The 21,348-nt window shown below is 39.6% G+C and overlaps 1 protein-coding gene across 1 annotated transcript in view; it reads right to left on the bottom strand.

Annotated features, from left to right (window-relative positions):
• LOC130908523 (ATP-binding cassette sub-family C member 4-like) overlaps positions 1-21,348 on the bottom strand; it is a 69,387-nt gene that overhangs the window by 34,051 nt on the left and 13,988 nt on the right. The window contains exons 3-7 of the mRNA XM_057824024.1: positions 12,741-12,861; positions 11,527-11,751; positions 10,572-10,661; positions 9,855-10,018; positions 9,554-9,679 (exon numbers count right to left, since the gene is read on the bottom strand). Of these exons, the coding sequence (XP_057680007.1) occupies positions 9,554-9,679; positions 9,855-10,018; positions 10,572-10,661; positions 11,527-11,751; positions 12,741-12,861 (726 nt within the window). The remainder of the gene's footprint in view (positions 1-9,553; positions 9,680-9,854; positions 10,019-10,571; positions 10,662-11,526; positions 11,752-12,740; positions 12,862-21,348) is intronic.

The raw sequence follows: 21,348 nt of genomic DNA, 5'->3' as shown, positions 1-21,348 counted from the left end.
AGACCCAGTAGTCTTCTTTAAAAGTCAGTTGAAGACTTTATTTTTTACATTTGTATTCCAGTAATGTCAACTTGGAGTGGCAAAAACGCCTGCAGCAATCACATGTGTTCTCTTGTTTTGCCAAAAGGCACAAAAGCAGACGGAGACATGATGGTTAGATAAAAGGTCATCCATCCAGGTTAAGACCTTTTTTGTTGCTTGCAACACAAAGCATTAAAAATCTTAGAAACCTGTACTCACAAATCAAGGTAATGCAATGCAACTAAATCTATAAACAGTAATGAACATCCTGGACATCTCTTTTACAGTGTAAATACAGTATCTGCCCTTATTATCTTACTATTTATTATCTGAACCAGCTTTTGTGATTTTCACAAGATTTAATGTAGACATTATGACAAAACGTGTCTCATGGGTGTATTGCTAGGGTCATTTGTTGCCAAGTGGTGGAACGCGGATGCTGTTTTGCTCAAGTGATCAAGTCGGTAGAAAAACTTTCACTGAACAATATAACATGTAACACAAGTGCCATTGTGTCAGACAATGCCATGCCATGAACCGCAATTACATCAACGGAATAGTTGAACATGGCACAACATGCAGCATTTTAAACCTTCTATAAGCCCTTGACAGGTTAAGGAGTTCATAGCAGCTGATAGAGGACCTTAAGGTCCCGCTGTGCCAAACTGATACAGATTTATTACTTGTTTGGCCTTGAATAATGTCAATAGACAGAACTATAGGGTCAACTGTCAACTGATAGCAAGCGACTTTTTAAGGAATCGGTTTCTTTGTATGTGACAACAAAACTCTTGACTCTTTCATCCGCTTCGTGTGGGTAGATTCATAATAATGTGCTTTGCTCGACTGTGTTTAATGTGCTTACGGTTGTTGTATTTTGTTGTTCTTCTCCTACCGTAAGTGCTTCATTCAACCATGGTTTGCTTATCAAAGGTCTCATTCCAATTTCCATGCCGTTTGGCTTCTTTATAGGTTGGTTGCCTTGTTACCATCCATTGCTTTAGTTGACAGCTGTTATATCAATATATTTTTCATGCCGACAATTTTTCCTCACATTGTACGTGCATTTTTTGTTTGTGTGTCACATGCTAAATGCTCTATTATTAACTACCATCCATAGTTTTTGTGCCTCAAAATGTGTTTGCTTTGGCTTCCTTTTCCCCCTCTGGCTAGCCAAGTGGCAACAGGCTGAGTCTTGCATTTTTGGCCTCATTATTTTAGGTTCAACACACTAATAGTTAAGCTGAAATTTGGAAAACCAAGAAACAAAAAATGCACCAAGCATGCGCTTAAATGCACACTAAAATGCTAGGAATATAAACATCAACTTATAATTGGCCTTTACACCACATGTACTTTCAAGAGGCTGCGCAATCTGCAATAGCGTCACTAGTAAACATTTGTTGTCATTAGACAAAACGGCACTTTAAAAAGCTTGAATAATGATTATAGCCGTCTCCTCTTTCACCCTCGTTTGAAAGTGTGATGTGTCATTGTTACATGAGGTTTACAAAGCAAAAAGCCACAATTTATATTTGAACTGGTAAATTATTGAAGAACAGACATTTTGGAAATTCAGGCAAAAGATTGAAAGATTGTTTAATTGTCGACATTTGTGTTCCCAGGATTAAAGCCAAAAAAATGCTCACTGGCACTGAAGTAGATAGTACGCTCTCATCTGCTGAGAGGCAAACCATGATGTTTTGCTGAATTCTTCAAGGACAACCCAAACAATGTTTTACAGTACGTATAGTACCTGTAAGTAAATGTCTTCCATTAACCCTTTAACACCTGAGCCACTTGTGTCCGAATTTGCATGTCTTTGATGTTGCCTTTATTTTTCAAAGAAAAAATTGTTCACAATTGCCTGGTCGGGTCCCTTTTTTCAAGACACCATAACCTTCATGTCCAAACTACTGTTTTCTTCACTGACCAATTATAATCAACACTTTTGAGCCAAAAAGAATTAAAAAAAAAAAAATCCCAAACTTTTTTGTCAAAAGTTGTAATATTGATGTCCCATTGACAACCAAACATGCTCGATAATATTCATTCAACATGTTAGGATAAACATTCAACAGAAAAAATAAGACAATAGTCTTATATTTGATAATTCAACAGAAACAGCAGGTATGGTCGTAAGCGTTTTGTCCTCTCTATATACTATGGTCAAAACAGTTTACAGTCATGTGAAAAAATTATGGTACCCCATTAAATATTCTGTTCTTTAGAAAGAAATGTTCACATATTAATGTCTGATCTTGTTTTTCTTTATCGCTGGAAAAGAAAGTGATTTAATTTTGGCAAAACAATGAAAACTAGCATTTTATTCATTAAACCATATATATCAACAAAAATGCATATTCTGAGGAAAAAGTTAAGACACCCTACCACCTAATAGCTAGTGTTACCCCCTTTGGCTGAAATAACTTCAGTGAGACACTTTTTGTAGCCATCTAGCAGTCTTTGACATTGGTCTGAAGAAAGTTTGCCCCACTCCTCTCAACGCAGAATATTTTCAGCTGTGAGATGTTTGAGGGGTTTCTTGCATGTACAGCCCGTTTCAAGTCACCCCACAACATCTAAATGGGATTAAGATCTGGGCTTTGACTTGGCCATTCCTGAACTCTCCCTTTATTTTCCAGCCAGTCCTTGGTGGATTTACGAGTATGTTTTCGGTCATTGTGATGTTGCAGGATCCAGTTTTGCTTCAGCTTTAATTTTTTCACGGATGATCTCAAAAATTTCCTCAAGCACACTCTGATACAAGATAGAATTTATGGTGGATTCTATGATGGTGAGCTGGCCAGGTCCTTCTTCAGACCAATGTCAAAGACTGGTAGATGGCTACAGAAAGCATGTCACTGAAGTTATTTCAGCCAAAGGGCGTAACACTAGCTATTAGGTGGTAGGGTGTCCTAACGTTTTCCTCTGTTAGAATATGCGTTTTTGCTGATATATTTGGTTTAATGAGTAAAACAATGTCAATTTCTGTTCTTTACCTGCAATTAAATTAAATCACTTTCTTTTCCAGAGATAAAGAAAAACAAAATCAGACATTAATATGTGAACATTTCTTAATAAAGAACTGAATATTTAATGGAGTGTCCAAATTTTTTCACATGACTGTATATGCAGTAGACCAACAATGCATATAGTGATATGTAGCTTCTTGAACACACACATCTATATACAAATTGAATAGATTGCTATTGGGGGAAAAAATAAAATATAACATTAAAAAAAAGTCTTTTCATATACAGAGGGGCAAATAAATATTTAGTCAACCACTAATTGTGCAAGTTCTCCCACTTGAAAATATTAGAGAGGCCTGTAATTGTCAACATTGGTAAACCTCAACCATGAGAGACAGAATGTGGGAAAAAAAAACAGAAAATCACATTGTTTGATTTTTAAAGAATTTATTTGCAAATCATGGTGGAAAATAAGCATTTGGTCAATACCAAAAGTTCATCTCAATACTTTGTTATGTACCGTTTGTTGGCAATAACGGAGGCCAAACGTTTTCTGTAACTCTTCACAAGCTTTTCACACACTGTTGGTGGTATTTTGGCCCATTCCTCCAAGCAGATCTCCTCCAGAGCAGTGATGTTTTGGGGCTGTCGTTGGGCAACACGGACTTTCAACTCTCTTCACAGATTTTCTATGGGGTTGAGATCTGGAGACTGGCTAGGCCACTCCAGGACCTTGAAATGCTTCTTATGAAGCCACTCCTTTGTTGCCCTGGTTGTGTGTTTGGGATCATTGTCATGCTGAAAGACCCAGCCACGTCTCATCTTCAATGCCCTTGCTGATGGAAGGAGATTTTCACTCAAAATATCTCGATACATGGCCCCATTCATTCTTTCCTTTACACAGATCAGTCGTCCTGGTCCCTTTGCAGAAAAACAGGCCCAAAGCATGATGTTTCCACCCCCATGCTTCACAGTGGGTATGGTGTTCTTCGGATGCAATTCAGTATTCTTTTTCCTCCAAACACGAGAACCTGTGTTTCTACCAAAAAGTTCTATTTTGGTTTCACCTGACCATAGCACATTCTCCCAGTCCTCTTCTGGATCATCCAAATACTCTCTAGCGAACCGCAGACGGGCCTGGACGTGTACTGGCTTCAGCAGGGGGACACGTCTGGCAGCGCAGGATCTGAGTCCCTGGCGGCGCATTGTGTTACTGATAGTACCCTTTGTTACTGTGGTCCCAGATCTCTGTAGGTCATTCACTAGGTCCCCCCGTGTGGTTCTGGGATTTTTGATCACTGTTTTTGTTATCATTTTGACGCCACGGGGTGAGATCTTGCATGGAGCCCCAGATCGAGGGAGATTATCAATGGTCTTGTATGTCTTCCATTTTCTAATAATTGCTCCCACAGTTGATTTCTTTACACCAAGTGTTTTATCTATTGTAGATTCAGTCTTCCCAGCCTGGTGCAGGTCTACAATTTTGTCTCTGGTGTCCTTCGACAGCTCTTTGGTCTTGGCCATAGTGGTGTTTGGAGTGTGAGTGACTGAGATTGTGGACAGGTGTCTTTTTTACCGATAATGAGTTAAAACAGGTGCCATTAATACAGGTAACGGGTGGAGTCTCGTTAGACCTTGTTAGAAGAAGTTGGACCTCTTTGACATCCAGAAATCTTGCTTGTTTGTAGGTGACCAAATACTTATTTTCCACTCTAATTTGGAAATTTCCATGCCGCTTTTCCTCACGAGGGTAAATTCTTTAAATTACAGGCCTGTCTAATCCTTTCAAGTAGGAGAACTTTCACAGTTGGTGGTTGACCAAATAGTTATTTGCCCCACTGTGTATACGTATATATAGATGCGGGTGTTCAAAAAGATATATATATATATATATATATCTTCTCGAACATATATATATGGTTCTCGAACACCCACATCAAGATACAAATTGAATAGATTGATAGTGGGGGGAAAATAAGATATAACATTGAAAAAAAGTCTTTTCAAACATATATATAATATAAATATAAATAATAAATAAAATAAATAATAATATATATTAGGGTTGTTGCGATCATGTTTTTTTTGCTCCCGATCCGATCCCGATCGTTTTACTTTGAGTATCTGCCGATCCCGATATTTCCCGATCCGATTGCTTTTTTTTGCTCCCGATTCAATTCCAATCATTCCCGATAATTTTTCCCGGTCATATACATTTCGGCAATGCATTAAGAAAAAAATGAATAAAACTCGGACGAATATATACATTCAACATACAGTACATAAGTACTGTATTTGTTTATTATGACAATAAATCCTCAAGATGGCATTTACATTATTAACATTCTTTCTGTGAGAGGGATCCACGCATAGAAAGACTTGTGACCTTGTATATTGTGACTAAATATTGCCATCTAGTGTATTTGTTGAGCTTTCAGTAAATGATACTGTGGCCATCCCAAATGCATGATGGGAAGTGGAACCATGACTATGCGCCATGCTACCAATTGATATATCTTCTCTGCGTTGGGAAATAACTTAAGAAGTGTTAAGACAAAGATCAATTGTTACCTTGCTTCCCCACATTGCTTCCCATGATATTTCTAATCATAGGGAGAGGGATTGCAAGGCTTTAGCCAATTAAAAAAAGGCTCCAAAGGCTGCCAAAATCCACTCTACTCATTTTGCGCTGCCTTTTATCTCTCTATATAGGTAAAATGGCATCATTACAGATTGAGCGCGACAATGAGTGAGAGGGTCGTGCAGCGCATACATTAATTGCGTTAAATATTTTAACGTGACGTATTTTTTAATAAATTAATTGCCGCCATTATCGGGATATTTTTGATAACCCTACCTTAAGCCTAAACTAAAGACTCTGGATGAGTGTAACACATTATGTCTGTAACGTTAAATACAATTAGAAGACGATTTAATTTAAAAAAAAAAAAAAAAAAAAATATATATATATATATATATATATACATACATACATACATACACACATATATATATGTGTATATTAAAAAAAGGCATGGCCGATATTTTTTTGCCGATTGCGATACTTTGAAAATGACGTGATCGGACCCGATCGATCGCTGATCAAGCTGGACATCTCTAATATACAGTATATATAAGAACTGAAACGAATACTCGAGCAACTCGAGTAACTCGAGTTTAAAAACTGATCCGAGTAATTTTATTCACCTCGAGTAATCGTTTATTTTGACAGCTCTAAGCATCACGTTTTGCTCGGACTACTTTTAATGCGGGACAACGCGCTGATGTCACGTGCGTTGAGGAAGAAGCCAAAAAATAAAAATAAATTACTGCAGCCGACAACCGCTACAAACGACGCCGACGTTGCTAAATACTAGCCCGCACGATGCTACGCTGGTAGCAGGTAGCGTCTGATGAGTCTCATAGAGATCACATGTATGTTGAACTAGATGTGAAATGACAGGCTCGGCCGTGTCTGGGCAGCGTTAGTAAACAGCCGCCATCTTAAAGCAGTAGAGCGCTAAGCGCTAATAAAGAGCGCTAAGCGCTAATAAATAAGATTAGCGTTACTGCCACTAGCTCAAGTAACGTTAGCCCTGCGGAGGGCTAGGTTTATATTAATTATGACCACTTTCGATGCGTGGCTAACGTGTCTTACATACAGGCTTTAACATAACATAGCGTTGTGGAGTGATGAGGGTATAAAATAAAAACTCAATAATGCTAACTATCAATTTTAGCTCAGTAGTCATTGCTGGATAAAACACCAAGTAGCACTGGTCCCTAATGTGCTCCAATACAGCCTGTATCAAACATTTATTTTGAACACTGCAAAAACTCAAAATCCTATCAGGACTTATATATATATATACATACATACATATATATATATATATATATATATACATACATATATACATATATGTATATATTTACATATATATATATATTTTTTTTTTTATAAGATCTAAAGGTTTTTTGAGTGAAAGCAGTGAATTACTCTTTTTTTTATTCTAGTTACATCTGAGATGCGATTGTTGGCTCTTTTCAACAATATACATCGAAAGCAAAGACATTGATTGAATGAAAATGGTTCAAGATTAGATGAAATGTCTTGTTTTCGCATGTATATTTATAATTGCTCTTCACCTAAAAATATATTTGTTTCATCCGATTACTCGATTAATCGATAGAATTTTCAGTCGATTACTCGATTACTAAAATATTCGATAGCTGCAGTCCTAGTATATATATATGTGTGTGTATATATATATATATATATATATATATATATATATATATATATATATATATATATATATATATATACACATATTAAGCCTGAACGATATATCGTTTAAACATCGCCATCGCATGTGCGCATGCGCGATAGTCCCATCGCAAGGACGTGCGATAGTTTTTTGTTTTTTTTTCTGATCCACAAACCCTTGATCTGCTTCATTCGCTTGCACAGCCTCTCTCACCCCCTTTCCCAGCTCTCAGTCACTGCGGCACTTGCTTATTAAAGTTAACGATGGCTTTGATCTGGTCAAAGAAGCCGGGCAGCAATCTGTCAATCAAACTGTTTAACTTGTTAAACAGTTTCTGCAAAGGAGCGCGGGCTGGAATGAATGTGTGTGTCTGTAGGGGGAGAATGTGGAGACGTTCGAGACATATAAAATAAACGCCAGAAGTGATTATGAGGACTTTGTAATTTCTACATGTCACTCCAAGACTCACAGCCATGTTAGGTAAACAAAAGCATTTAATAAAGCCAAGCATTTTTCTACTACAGTACTTTATTCTTGTTTAAAAATGATTCAGTGGGACAGTTATGTTTAAAACTGATCATAATTATTACATTTTAAGTGCTTAAAAAGCATTTATTTAAAAAAAAAAAAAAGATATATATATATATATACATATATATATATATATATATATATATATATGCGCTACTTCGCGGTTTTTCACTTATCGCGGCGGGTTCTGGTCCCTATTAACCGCGAAAAACGATGGAATACTGTACACTGTGGTCATGATGAGTAATCCAAAGTCTTCCCAAAGTGCTATTCAAGTCATCTAGTAAAAATGTCTTTAAAAAATAAATAAATATATTATATATATATATATATATATATATATATATATATATATATTTTTTTTTAATATCGCAATATATCGCAAACCCCCAAAAAATCGCAGCAATAGTTTTTTCCAATATCTTTTTTTTTTTTTAATATCGCAATATATCGCAAACCCCCAAAAAATCGCAGCAATAGTTTTTTCCAATATCGTTCAGGCCTAATATATATATATATATATATATATATATATATATATATATATATATATATACACATACATATGTATTTTATTTTTATCACATCTCTCCAAAAATATTGACAATAAACTACCGGTAGTTCAGTTCCATTTTCTAAGGCATGGGTCTGCTTCCGTTTGCACACTGCTGTCAGTCTGTTACCCTTCTAACTGACTGACTCATTCGAAATCTGTCCCACCCTTTTCCTTTTGAGTTGGTGAAATAATGCACCAGCTTGCGCTAATTTTAGTTTTCGATTCATTCCGCACGTTTCAAAGTCGCTTGCTCAATCCAACAGGCCGTCGCTCGCTACCTCGCCTCCCTCTCCTTAGGTGGCACCTCACTCTGCAATTTATTAAAAATGTTCACATTACGTCCGTCCCTCATGACTTCATAATGGCTCCTGGGATATGTAGTTTTTCGTGGTGCTTTCGGTTTTGAAAAAGGACAAGAAACAATGAAAATATGGACATAAACACATGGTCCATGTAGGTTTTAATATTTATTTATGAGGGCAAGAAAACTATAACATTCAAATGACATTATCTCCCGTTTTACGTGGTCGCTTGACTTTAAGTAAAAACGGGCGTGGAACTCAACTTCCGCACTTTCTAATTAGACCAACCAGCGGCACGTGGGTGACGTAATTACAGCATGACAAGGCTTCAAAGATATGCGTAAACGTGTCGCCACCGATATGTTCGGTGTTAAAGGGTTAAATTTAATAATACCCAGCGCCTCCCTTTCATGGCTACTACATATAATAGTCCTCCTCACACATGGGTTTCACTACATTGATTTTTAGAGCGCCTAGAAGGAGGTCTCAAGTTCTCACTTACTTTGGTCTCCTTGTTCTTCTTTTTGGGGAAGACACCAACTAAAAGTGCTACTCTGTTAATCCTGGATGGATGTGAATGAAAGTTGGTAGGTATAGTCTAAAGATATTTATGCATTGATCCTCAAAGACCGATTTCTTATTTTTTTGTCTCAGTCCTGAGTAATTACACGAAATAGTTGCGGACTTATTGTTGTCTGTAGGTTCCGAGTTCGCCAGAAGAGGGAGCCGGGCAGCTTGTTTTTTCAAAAGGAAATCATAAAACCCAAATATTTTTGAATACTGTGCATATTTGTTTGCAACAGATTTTTCAGTTAAGGTCAATCACTTATTTCTGCCATGGGAATAACCCTTGCGCCTATTGTAAACAAACACTGAGGAAAGGTTGAATTTGATTACCTTCTAGACTCTGTGACTAGAGATGAGAAGGGCTTTTCCCAAGCGTACATCTTGATGATTCGGATTCCAGACACGACTTCGTTCATGATGCGGATCCGAGTGTCAGTTAGTACTGCTGTTTTACTCCTGCACACACACACACACACACACACACACACACACACACACACACACACACACACACACACACACACACACACACACACACACACACACACACACACACACACACACAAAAAACATTTTAGGCAAGTTATCAGAAAATTTCCAGAGATCCTTTACCTCTATTAAGGCTACTAACCGGAAGATTCCAAAAAGCTTTCCAAACCATGTCTGCACGGGCATCATGAGGATGAGGACAGCCACACCTGCTAGACATGAGGGCCCAATCTCATACCAAAGGAAAGTGATAATCACAACTGCCTGTAAAGGTCCCACCCACAGATAGTGCAGATTGAGTGTAATCTGTGGCAAAAACAAAATACTTTATAACTAATCAATGAAATGGCAGCATACCATACAAAACACCTGACAGCATAGCACGCAAAAGCTGGGCAAAACAGTCACACTTTTTCACAGCTACATTGTTAAAACAATTATAAAGCGTCAGTTTTTCACAAATGGTATTGAATTTCTGCATGATGAACGGAGGGGTTTACTGTACATGAACTTCACCGGATAGAAATTGCAATGTATAACTATAGATTTACAGTGTATTTTAAAAAACACATTTTTTATAAAGCATTTTCAACAATAACATTTTTATTTAAGGGGAATTTCAGAAAGGCGGCATCAATCCATTTGCTATACTGCTTTCAAGCAGAACTGGGTCAAATACTGTAAAAGCCAGATTTGAATGCCTGACCTGAGAACAGTGATAACCCCTCAGTCAGACAGCAAAAGGAGTCATCGACAAATGTATCTAATTCACAAATTATGAGACTATTTCCAAAAGGCACTTCAAAATAGCAGCAAGCATGGTGGAAAATGGTACTTGAAATGTTACAGCACACCTGACCTCATCAAAACGGTTGACGTCATTTGAAAGAAGGTTTACAATTTGGCCAGTGGTGGTCTGTCCCATCGCTTGGCTGCTGAGACGAAGAGCCTGAAGAAAACCACAAAGACATTTAACCAAGGGTGGGACTTTACAAGGTACAAATACATCTCTAACGTAATTTTTTTGAGAAGTTATTTTTCGAACGTGTTTTTACTAGAGCTGTGCACGATTTTGGTTATTTCTATTGTTTGGCTTAGCACGGAAAAGCACTTGGCAAATCCCAAATTTTTGACTACAATCAGAACAAAATCAATAATTTTCACTGTATGAGGTATAACAAGTTCACCCGTTGGAATATTTGTAGCGTGGCTTATCAGGGTGTGTATGTACATACATATGCGTACTTAAAAAAAACACAAGTGTCTCCGTCAGGGCTCATCAACTCTGGTCCTCTAGTCTAGGGCACATATCAAGTCTGTTTTCCATGCCTCCCACCTCATCAGCAAGCTCGCCAGAAGCCTGATATCGATCCTGATTATTTGATTCAAGTGTGTTGGATGAGGGAGACATGGAAAACAGACTGGATAGGTGCCCTCGAGGACCAGAGTTGTTGACCCTGATCTACGTTGTAATGGAAATAGGTGGCCAGCTAATGACCTGTTGGAGACAGCTAGGTTAGCTTAACACTATAGCAAACTTGAAAAAACAACGTGGAGGCATATTGTTTTAATTTTTTAATCATTTGCTAATTTCGCAATTTTTGTAAATTCGTTTATTAGTATATGAATGCAGCTACATTGTTGTACCAATAAGCTAGCTCGTACACAACAACATGCAGAATGTAAGGTGATTTTTTTTTAATCTCCCCTCTTCACTCACTCATTGTCATTGGAGGTGATAGACATCCAATCCATTCGAATTGGGAGAGCTGGCAGTGAATGATCATGTTTCAGTGAAATGCTTTCTCACTTACCTTGCAGTATATAATGTGACATACAGCTACCCTCATCTTCATGCCTGTTCTTACAACGAAATAGTAGTAGAGATGCTGTAGGATAGTTAAGCCGAAGGTGGAGATGCACATAGCAGCAGCACAGCTGTACGCAGAGTAAAGGCTTATGTGTTCATCTGCATCATAATTCTCAAAAAACATTATTATTTTTCCAAGAAGGAGTGGCTGGATGACTTTAATGGCCTCCTGTAACAGAAAAACAACTGCATTAATAATGGTTGCAGCTACTCTAGCAATAGTAAAAAACGAAATAAATCAATATTTGATAGAGCACTTGGAGAGATCCCATGTGTTTTATTGCATAAAATGACATCAGCAGGATGCCATTATGTCATACACCTCACTGGTCACTGGAATGGAAACAGCAAATATGTGCCTGGTCTGCCAATTTAAGATTAGAACTTCTGGAGGAACTTTCTATGATGGACTCCTGCTGTTGTCTTGGACGGTTAGGAATTCAAAATGGCAATAAGAGACTTTTAGGTTTTCTTCTTCTCGGTGAGTCTCCTGCATTATTATAATTAGATATAGTTTCAAAATAAACTCAGCAATTTATTATATGAGCTCGGGGTGGATTCTGGGGCCCTGGCCAGCAATCAACCCTGCACTATCTGTAAGAAATGCAGCAGCATTTATCCCTTTACTAGCTTTGCCAGTGAGGGACTTTTTAAGCTTGACAAAATAAGTTGTGCTATAAATTTTTGCCAAAAGGTGAAGCTCAGTAAAGGGCATGTTAATGGAAAGCTTTCGTGGAAGTATATATAACAAGTCAAGAAGTCAACCAAAATCCATTTATTCTTAGTTGACACAATGTGCTAAATTTGGGTTCTGGATTTGTCAAAGTGCTGATCCAAATTAACACTTGGTGATTAAAGGTTGACATGCAGTCAAATAAAGAACAAATTGGGGTTACCCTGGCAATGGTAGAGATGCTATATTCTCTTTGTCAGTAAAGATTCTTAGTCATCCAGGTCTGGTTTCCTAGATTCAACCTTTGTGGGATGTTCCATTACTTTTCCGTTTTCCTCTAAGTATTTAAAATTAGTCTCTTTCACATTAATAAAGAATATTTTCTTTTGGAGTCCAAAGACAATGTTCATTAATAAACGGATTGACTCTGATTCCTCATTGATTTTGGGTCATCTTATGTTTTCATTGATACAATCAATGCATACCATGGAAAATGCGAAGATTCCTGCTACAGCGTAAGACTTCCCATAGCACTTAATAAGGACTTTCGTCAGTTTGGGCTTCCGCAGTTGTTTTGTGGCCTTTTTAACTTCAAGATCCCAGCACCTGCAAGACATGTGAAAACACTGATTTTGCACATGCAGACATTACTGTGGAACCTCGAAAGCAGGGTCAGTTAAGGATAGGCTTCAAAATTAGTTGACATTTCCAATTTGGAAACTTTCCATGGGAATTAATGATTTACTCTCTGCCTGGCGCCTGCTTTTTTTGTACTCCTGCTTTGTTCATCTCGTTTCCCACCCGACGGAATCCCATAAATGTATGCACCTCATCGCTAACTCTGTCTGTATCCAACACCTCTGAAGGCTATTTATTTAAGCCCCTCCTCACCAGCTTGAATAAATATTTGTTCAAGAATCCTGCCTCATTCAGTGTCTGCACTTGTGTCCTCCTTCGCCTTCAGAACCGAAACTGCCTGTGCCAAAGTAATTGCTCGCTATTTGTGGGACCGAGCCCTGCCGTGAATGGCGGAAATGTAACTGACAACCCCTCCAGAGATATTTATGACTGATTAAACAATATACACCATAAACTAAAATATAAAAAACATTTAATATCTCGAAGTGGTGTTACATCTCACTTCAAAATAAATAGAAAACATAATTGGATTTGACTTTGGTGTGACCGCAGCTTGAAAAACGTCAGTCTGAACGGTGACACAAAAAGATCGGCTATGACAAAAAATGTGATGTGTGCAACAAGATCTGCACATCAGCAGAGACAAGACATCAGCAGAATCACTCAAAAACTCAAGACTAATTTCGTCTAGTTTTAGTCGACGTTAACCCAAAATGTTTTTGTCTGTAAAATTAAAAAAATTGACTCCAAAAATAAATAAATAAAGGTTGCCAACTATTTAGAATGAACATTGACAGATGAGCACATATTGTAGCGTCTACAAGGACAATGCCAACTGGGTAACAATACATACTCAGCAGGAAAAAAGTACATTATTTTCAATTTAATACCTGGACGCCAAGAACTGTATGTAAAAAAAAAAAAGTCATCCAAGAAGTTTAAGAGGACGCTGGCAGTTAGCAATAACCTAATGCTAACGCAAATGTGAATGCTATGCTAACGCTATGAATTACATTTAGTGTGTGATAATCACTCAGCACAGACCTTTAACTAAAGCTACATTGCATATTCTCTCTTGCCAAGATTAGAAAACAGATCTTGCCGTGTGTGCAAGTTTGGAGACTGGAGGGCAGCACCATGTCACATGAGTGACACAACCAGACACTGTTACGATGCGTGCTGACTACACATAAAATGTCACACATTGTGAACATGCGACCGAAACTATTGTGAAGTTTCATCTCATTCTCATCTCGTGAGACGAAAACTGGCGTTAGTCGCGTTGTTTTAGTCTCCCAAAACACGCTTTTAGCTCCTTTTCGTCTCGTTATTGTCATGAAAAAATTGTTTGTTGACGAAGTATTTTTTTTAAAGTCATTGTTGACAAAAGCAACACTGTTTCGCATTTTGATACACCTGGCAGCACAGAGTCTGGTTTCCACAGCCAGAGGAACAGACCCATCCCGACATCCTGCACCAACACCAGATAATCTACACTAGGAGTATGACAAAATATCGAAATAGTGAAATATTGTGATACTTTGAATCCCAATAGGTTATCGATATGCTCTTGCCAAGAATCAAGATATTGTTTTAAAAAGGTGTCAATCTTAAAAAAAAAAAAAAAAAAAGAAAAAAAAAAGGAACCAAGTTGCAAACAAAATCCTCCATCATTATAGTGTCTCAGTTAACTCTATGACTGCCATTGACGGTGCTCGACACCCAATCCATTTAGACTGGGAGGCGCGAATGAACATTCGTTCACTCAAAACCAGAGCATTTACTGTCACACTTTCCGATTTTTTGGGCATTTACAGGTCCCTTCCTGTTGAGTTTCAGTCATTGCCTATTCATTTGGGAGATTCTAAGGTCACTTCCTGCTCTGTAACCCAAAATCAGCAGGAAGTGACCCATATAATGCCCCAAAATCAACAGGAAGTGACCCATAAACTGCCCCACAGTAAGCAGGAAGTGATGAAAATCAAAAATGTAATGACCTGAAATGCCCCCAAATTACCTCATACCAGGCATTGGGTGCCACTGACGGCCATAGACGTTCAATCCGTTTGAAGTGGGAGGGATGGCAGCGAATGAACGAATCTTCATTCGCTGCCATCCCTCCCACTTCAAATGGATTAGACGTCTACTAGTGATAAACTCATTCCAATTCACAGCAGAAGCTTCTTTTTCATGTTTATTAGTTGTTTTGTAGATTATCCTAGAATGATTTCCTGACCAATGTATCGATAATCGTTGTATCATATCGTGAGATCATTGTTATCGTATCTTTGCATCGTGAGGTACTGAGAGGTTCCCACCCCTAATCTACACCCTCAAGAGGATCTATGCTATGCCAAGATGTTATTCATAGACTTCAGTTCTGCTTTCAACACGGTGATCCCAAACAAGCTGACATTGAAACTCCACTCCTTGGGACTATCTACCCTGCTGTGCTTATAGATCAGAGATTTTCTCATCAACAGGCCTCAGGTGGTGAGAATAGGACGTCGAACATCATCCACTCTGATCCTGAGCACAGGCACATCACAGGGTTGTGTGCTCAGCACCGCCCTTTTCACCCTATTCACACACGACTGTTCTGCCATCCATCCCACAAACACAGTCATATAATTTGCAGATGACTACCTACTACCTCCCGCTACAGAGAAGAGGTCCAGCACCTAATAAAATGGTGCTCTGATAACAATTTGAACCTGAACACCAGTAAGACCAAAAAGGTCCTTTTTGACCTCAGGAAATCCAGGAGGGTGGAACATGCTCCTCTTCTTATTCAGGGAGTAGAGGTGGAACGCGTGGGCAGCATCAAATTCCTGGGCATCTACAGTACATCCAACCTCAATTGGTCGGAGAATACATCCCACCTGGTGAACAAGGCCCACCATAGGCTGTTTTTCTTCACGAGACTCAAAAAAAAAAAAAAAAAAAAAAAAAAGGACTCTCCCCTCTGCTTCAGTCAAATTTCTACAAAGCAACAATAAAAAAACAACCGCTTCTCTGTGTGGTACTGCATTGCACAAAACTGAAAGGACTTAGCATGGGTGGTATGGACAGCACAGGGGATTGTGGGGAGTCCTCTCCCACACCTGGAAACTGTGTACGACAAGCGGGTCCAGAGGAGGGCCAGTCGCATTGCAACAGAACCCACCCGCCGCGGACATCAATTGTTTGTGCCTCTTCCCTCTGGTAAGAAGTACAAAAACCTGCACCAACAGAAACAGATTCTTCCCCAGGGTTGTAAAATCCACCCCCCACCTCTCACAGCTATCCCTCCCCATAGATTGTAATTGAATCCCTGCACTGCACTTTAAATTTTATCTCATTCACACTACGATAAATATGTGCAATATTACCATTGAATACAAATATGTGCAATAGCCATGGTGGCTTTACACTGCAGTGTTTCCCACAGGATTTTAGGAGACTGTGGTGGGAGGGTCTCTGACCATAGGATTTTTTGAAACTGTGGTGGTGGGCTGCATCGGAGTCGGACAGCCACACCATGTCGTGCCACGGCGAATTTTATTTTTTTTCTTCTTTTTTTTTTCCCCAAGAAGAACCATAACAAAGATATATTTGAAATATTTCATTAGCTAGGCTAATGTTATAGCTCTCAGCTACGGTACATGTATGTAAAATGCGTTGCTGATTACAGCTACATTACCCTATGTAATAATGCGACTTTTTTTCTCGTAGCAATAGTACGACTTACATCTCGTAGTGACTCAGGGTTGGCAACCCAAACTGTTGAAAGAGCCATATTTGACACCCCCCCCCACCAAAAAAAAAAACAACAAACTGATACAGTATGTCTGGAGTAGCAAAAAATTAAAAGCCTTGTACAAGCCTTATAATTATCAATACTAGCTATATTAGCCTACTATAAAAATGACTAAGTTGGCTAGAAATACATAATTAGCCTTCATGATTAAATGTTTATTTTCCCTGCAGTGGATCCTATAGCGCACCACGTGACTACTCTGTTGTACGATGACACCACAAGTTTAACTTCATTACAATATTAATGAATTGAAAGAATGTTTGTATCATGTTTGTCCTCCTAGAAATCCTATTAAACAAAAAATATATATCCCTCCCCCATCTTTTTCCATTAAAAAAAAAAAAAAGCTCCGAAGCAGCACTAAAGAGCCGCATGCGGCCCAAGAGCCGCGGGTTTCAGACCGTCGTCGTAGCCCTCCCTTTTCCTTTTTATTTGACCCTCATAAGTACTACATTACCACAACAATAACAGTCCTTCTGTCAACTGACCCATTTACAGGACTGGGGGAATTCTAATGGCCGTGTAAAGAGTTTTTCTTGATTCGGTGAGAAGGTGAATAGTTTTTTCCCCGTTGTTCGTGAACTAAATTTCCACACAAACGCACATCGAGGTGCCATTAACTTAGCAAGGAGAGGTATGAGAGTCATTTTTCGAGTGTCCCAGAGCTCGCGAAATTGGGGGGGGCGCATTTATCCAACTTTCGTCAGCCGTAATTGTCTGAAGTTGGCGCGTCGGTGTTGTGCCGAAAAATAGCCACTCCACGCGAAATGTCCCCCCGACGGGAGCGCCCACACGTCACTCGTACAAACAGCCTTTTCTTACCAATCGATGGACACGGAAACGACGGTCTTTTACCGTGAATATGTATCATTTTACTCTGCTTGAACTAATAAATACTTTACTGTGACCAATGCTCTGAAAATAGAGCAAGGCTTTATTTTGGGCCCCGCCTCTCCGCGCAAGTTCAATCAAAGTTTGCTTTCCGTCCAAGACGGCCGTCCACCGCTCACTTTCGCCGAAAAGTCCGATCCAAACTATTGTAATGCCCCGGATATGGGGAAGAAGGAGAGAAGTCTGTATTTGCTTACCCACTTGATTGTGGTAACAATAATAAAGAAAAACAATAACAAAATAACAGCGGGCTGCTACGACATGCGACCGCTATCTCTCGCTATCTCGCTCGTTCTCCCATTCTTCCTACTCGTTCCCCTTGCGTCTCTTAAATAAATAAATAAATAAATAAAATACTACTCTAAAATGCTGCTCTCGCTCGCGCGGGTAGTAGAGTGGAGTGGGCTACAGCTGTGTAATCGGCTGACTGACGCATCTGATTAGTATCTTTTTTTTTTTTCCGGCGGGGGGTGGGGGGCGCAAACGAGACTGTGGCGGGCCGCCACAGTCTCGTTCATTGGTGGGAAACACTGCACTGTGACACCTTAAATTGTGATATTCTATTTGTAATGTGTTCCTTTTATGTATAGAATTTTTAGTTTTACTGTGTACCGTAAATTCCGGACCATTGAGCGCCCCGGATTACAAGCCTCACCCAGTACATTTTTAAGGGAAAAAGAATTTTGTACATACATAAGCCTCTCCTGCCTATAAGCCGCGTGTGCCCACATATTAAACTGAAATATTTATAAAGAAATACACAGTTTTCCAAGTTTAAATACCATATTTTAACAAATCGGGTTATGATACAGCGCATGACTTACAGGTAAGGGAGGTGCGGAAGAGCAAGAGACGTGCTGTCGTTGTTGTTGCGGGTGTGTCTGTGTGTGTGCGTCGGCTGCTAGAGGCAGCAGTCGTGTGTTGTTCGACGAGTTTCCAAAATAAAGAATTGCAACCTAACTTAACGGGTTACTATTTGTCATTGTTACAATACCTTAACTTTTCTTTCCAAACAGCGCCAGCAACACGGCACTTAGCTGACTCCTCAAGCTCACTCCTTAGCGTGTCATCCTCTTCATCACGCAGCAGACCGGCTTTTCGAAACCCGTTGGTGATGGTGGATTTTTTTTCACGCTGCTCCACGCTGTCAGACTTTTGCAAAAGTTGCTCTTCGCATACGACCACTTTTGTAAACGATCTGACGCCGCTGGCCATCCAAGCCTTCAATTCAACTCGGCACATCATATCCATTTCTTCTAGCATGATGCGGGTATGCTAATTCTTGCCTGGCACGACCAGACTGTTCTCCGTGTGTTTTTCAAACATGTTGAATAAACTCCGCTCTCCTCGTATGTTTACTTCCGCGCGCAATTCCCTCGTCCCGCCAGTCGCTGATTGGTCCACTCCGCTGTCTGTTTGCTGTGGCTTGCTCCGCTCTGAAAATTTTATCCGCTTAATGGTGGCCAGACTCAATAGCTGGAACAGCGGTGAGTCTGGAGTACCAGGCTATGCTAATTCTACGAATGCACAAAGATGAGGGTCTGCTACTTTTTTTCGTGCACAAAGCACAAACTTAAAATACGGGTAAGAGTGCCAACTAGCGTCTTCCTCGACACACATATTCCACGTGTCTTATGCTTGCATTTTATGCTCGAGCGCTCCTGGCGGTCGTTAGAAAAATTGATAAATTGGCCGCATCATTGCATACGCCGCAGGATTCAAAATGAGGGAAAAAAGTAGCGGCTTGTAATCCGGAATTTACGGTATATTTTATTGTATGTATTTTTTGTGATGTATCCTTGTATGGGCCAAGAGCTGAAATGCAATGTCGTTATTCTGTATGATGACCAGACTCTACCTTTACTTTTACTTTGGTAACACTTCCTGTTTTGACTTGTGGCCTAAGGCTAGGTTCAGACTGCAGGTCTTAATGCACGAATTCGATTTTTTCATGTTTTTCCGACTCAAATCAGGCATTAACTTGACAGTCTGAAAGTGACAAGTCGCATAGAAGTGGGCCATTTCAAATCCAATCTGGGTCACTTTCGTATGAGGTTTGAATCCGATCAAGGCCACATTTTTCGAGAATGTTGCAGTGGTCTGAACTGTCAAGTCTCACAAACCGAATTTTCATGCAGCAATTACATCTGCAAATAGCGAGAGCGGCAGGCAGGACGGCAGCGAAATAGCTGTGCATTGGCGCTAGCAAGTAGCTTGAACTCGGCTTTTACGCAGGAGGCGGGCTTGACCAGAGTCATAAAAATATTAAATGAAGAAAAGGATAAGCCTGATAATGGTCAATTTTCTTTCTGTGCGCCAAATGAGCAATATTTCAGTATTGCTTGCATGGCCGAGTCCGGGAAAACTGACACACACACCTAACGCTTATGTGCGTCCGTCATGCACGCACAGTGCATGTATGCGTTCTATCAGTCCATATAAACCAGTGGTCTCAAACCGGTCCTCAAAGGGCCGCAGGGGGTACTGGATTTCATTCCAACCAAACGAGACAAATACCTTTTCACCAATCTGGTTTCTTACAAGTGTAATCAGTTGATTGCAATCAGGTGCAGCTTATGTTAGTAGAAACCTCATTGGTTGAACTGTTTGTGCTGGATCTGTTGGAACAAAAACCAGGACCCACTGCGGCCCTTTGTGGAGTCGGTTTGAGACCGCTGATATAAACTTAGAATATAAGATTAAAAGATTTTTATTTAATTTTTTTATTTAATCTTTATTTAATCAGGCAGTCTCATTAAGTTTAATATCTCTTTTACAAGAGAGGCCTGAGCACAAAAAACATTCACAAATATCAAACAACACAAAATACACTAACGGAAAAAGTTACAATAATCAGTAAAAACATCAGACAAAAGAGATTTAAAATCACTAAGATGAATGATTGACTGTAGTTTAAGAGTAGATTGCAGTTCGTTCCATTTAAGAGGAGCATAGTAGCTAAAGCCAGTTCTGCCAACATTAGTGCGTGTGAGTGTGATGTCTAGGGTTAAGTAGTTGGATGATCGTGTTTTGTAGTTACTGGATTCGAATGACAGGAGAGATGTGAGGTAGTTAGGATATTTGCACAGTAAAGCCTTATAGACAGGGGTGCACATAAGTGGTCCGCATGCGTGCATGCGTACTGGACGTATACAAACGCGCTGGCCCTCAACGGCTTCCATACGCTTTTGCGTACCGATGGTTGACCACTGTATTTGCGGCGGACACGAGATAATCACCTCTCAAAATGTCGGAGGCAGGCCCCACTGAGTAATTATTTTCGTGTTCCCCCACCCCCGTCAAAGGACAGACAGACGACAGAGACGTCACCGGAGCTACCGAAAAAAGGACTTTTGCTGAAAAGTGGCTGCAGGAGGTACCATAGCTAGAAGCAAATGATGCTCGCACGGATATGTGGTACAAAATTTGCCGTGAGAATCGCTGATAAGAGCAGCGCATTTTATGTAGGGTCCAAGAATTTCAGCCATCCAAACTTTGAAATGCACGAAAAAACAGAGCATGTGGCAATTAAGCAAACTATCGATGTCAGGCAGCACCCGACTCGCCCTATGGACAAGTGGCGGAATAAAGTTAATGAAGAGCAGCGCCATGCACTGACAAACGTGTTTTTGCTCGCATTTCACAAAGCTAAACATGCACGTTCAATGAGCTCTTATGAGGAGGAGGACATCCCACTTTTACAAAGGCTTGGAGTTAATGTGGGAGCCGCAAAATGCCCTTTATCTTGAATTAGTACTGCTTTT

The sequence above is a fragment of the Corythoichthys intestinalis genome, chromosome 2, assembly GCF_030265065.1.
Source record: "Corythoichthys intestinalis isolate RoL2023-P3 chromosome 2, ASM3026506v1, whole genome shotgun sequence".
Classification (NCBI taxonomy): Eukaryota; Metazoa; Chordata; class Actinopteri; order Syngnathiformes; family Syngnathidae; genus Corythoichthys; species Corythoichthys intestinalis.
Note: the sequence above shows the minus strand (reverse complement) of the source record. Positions and strands in the feature narration are given on the sequence as shown.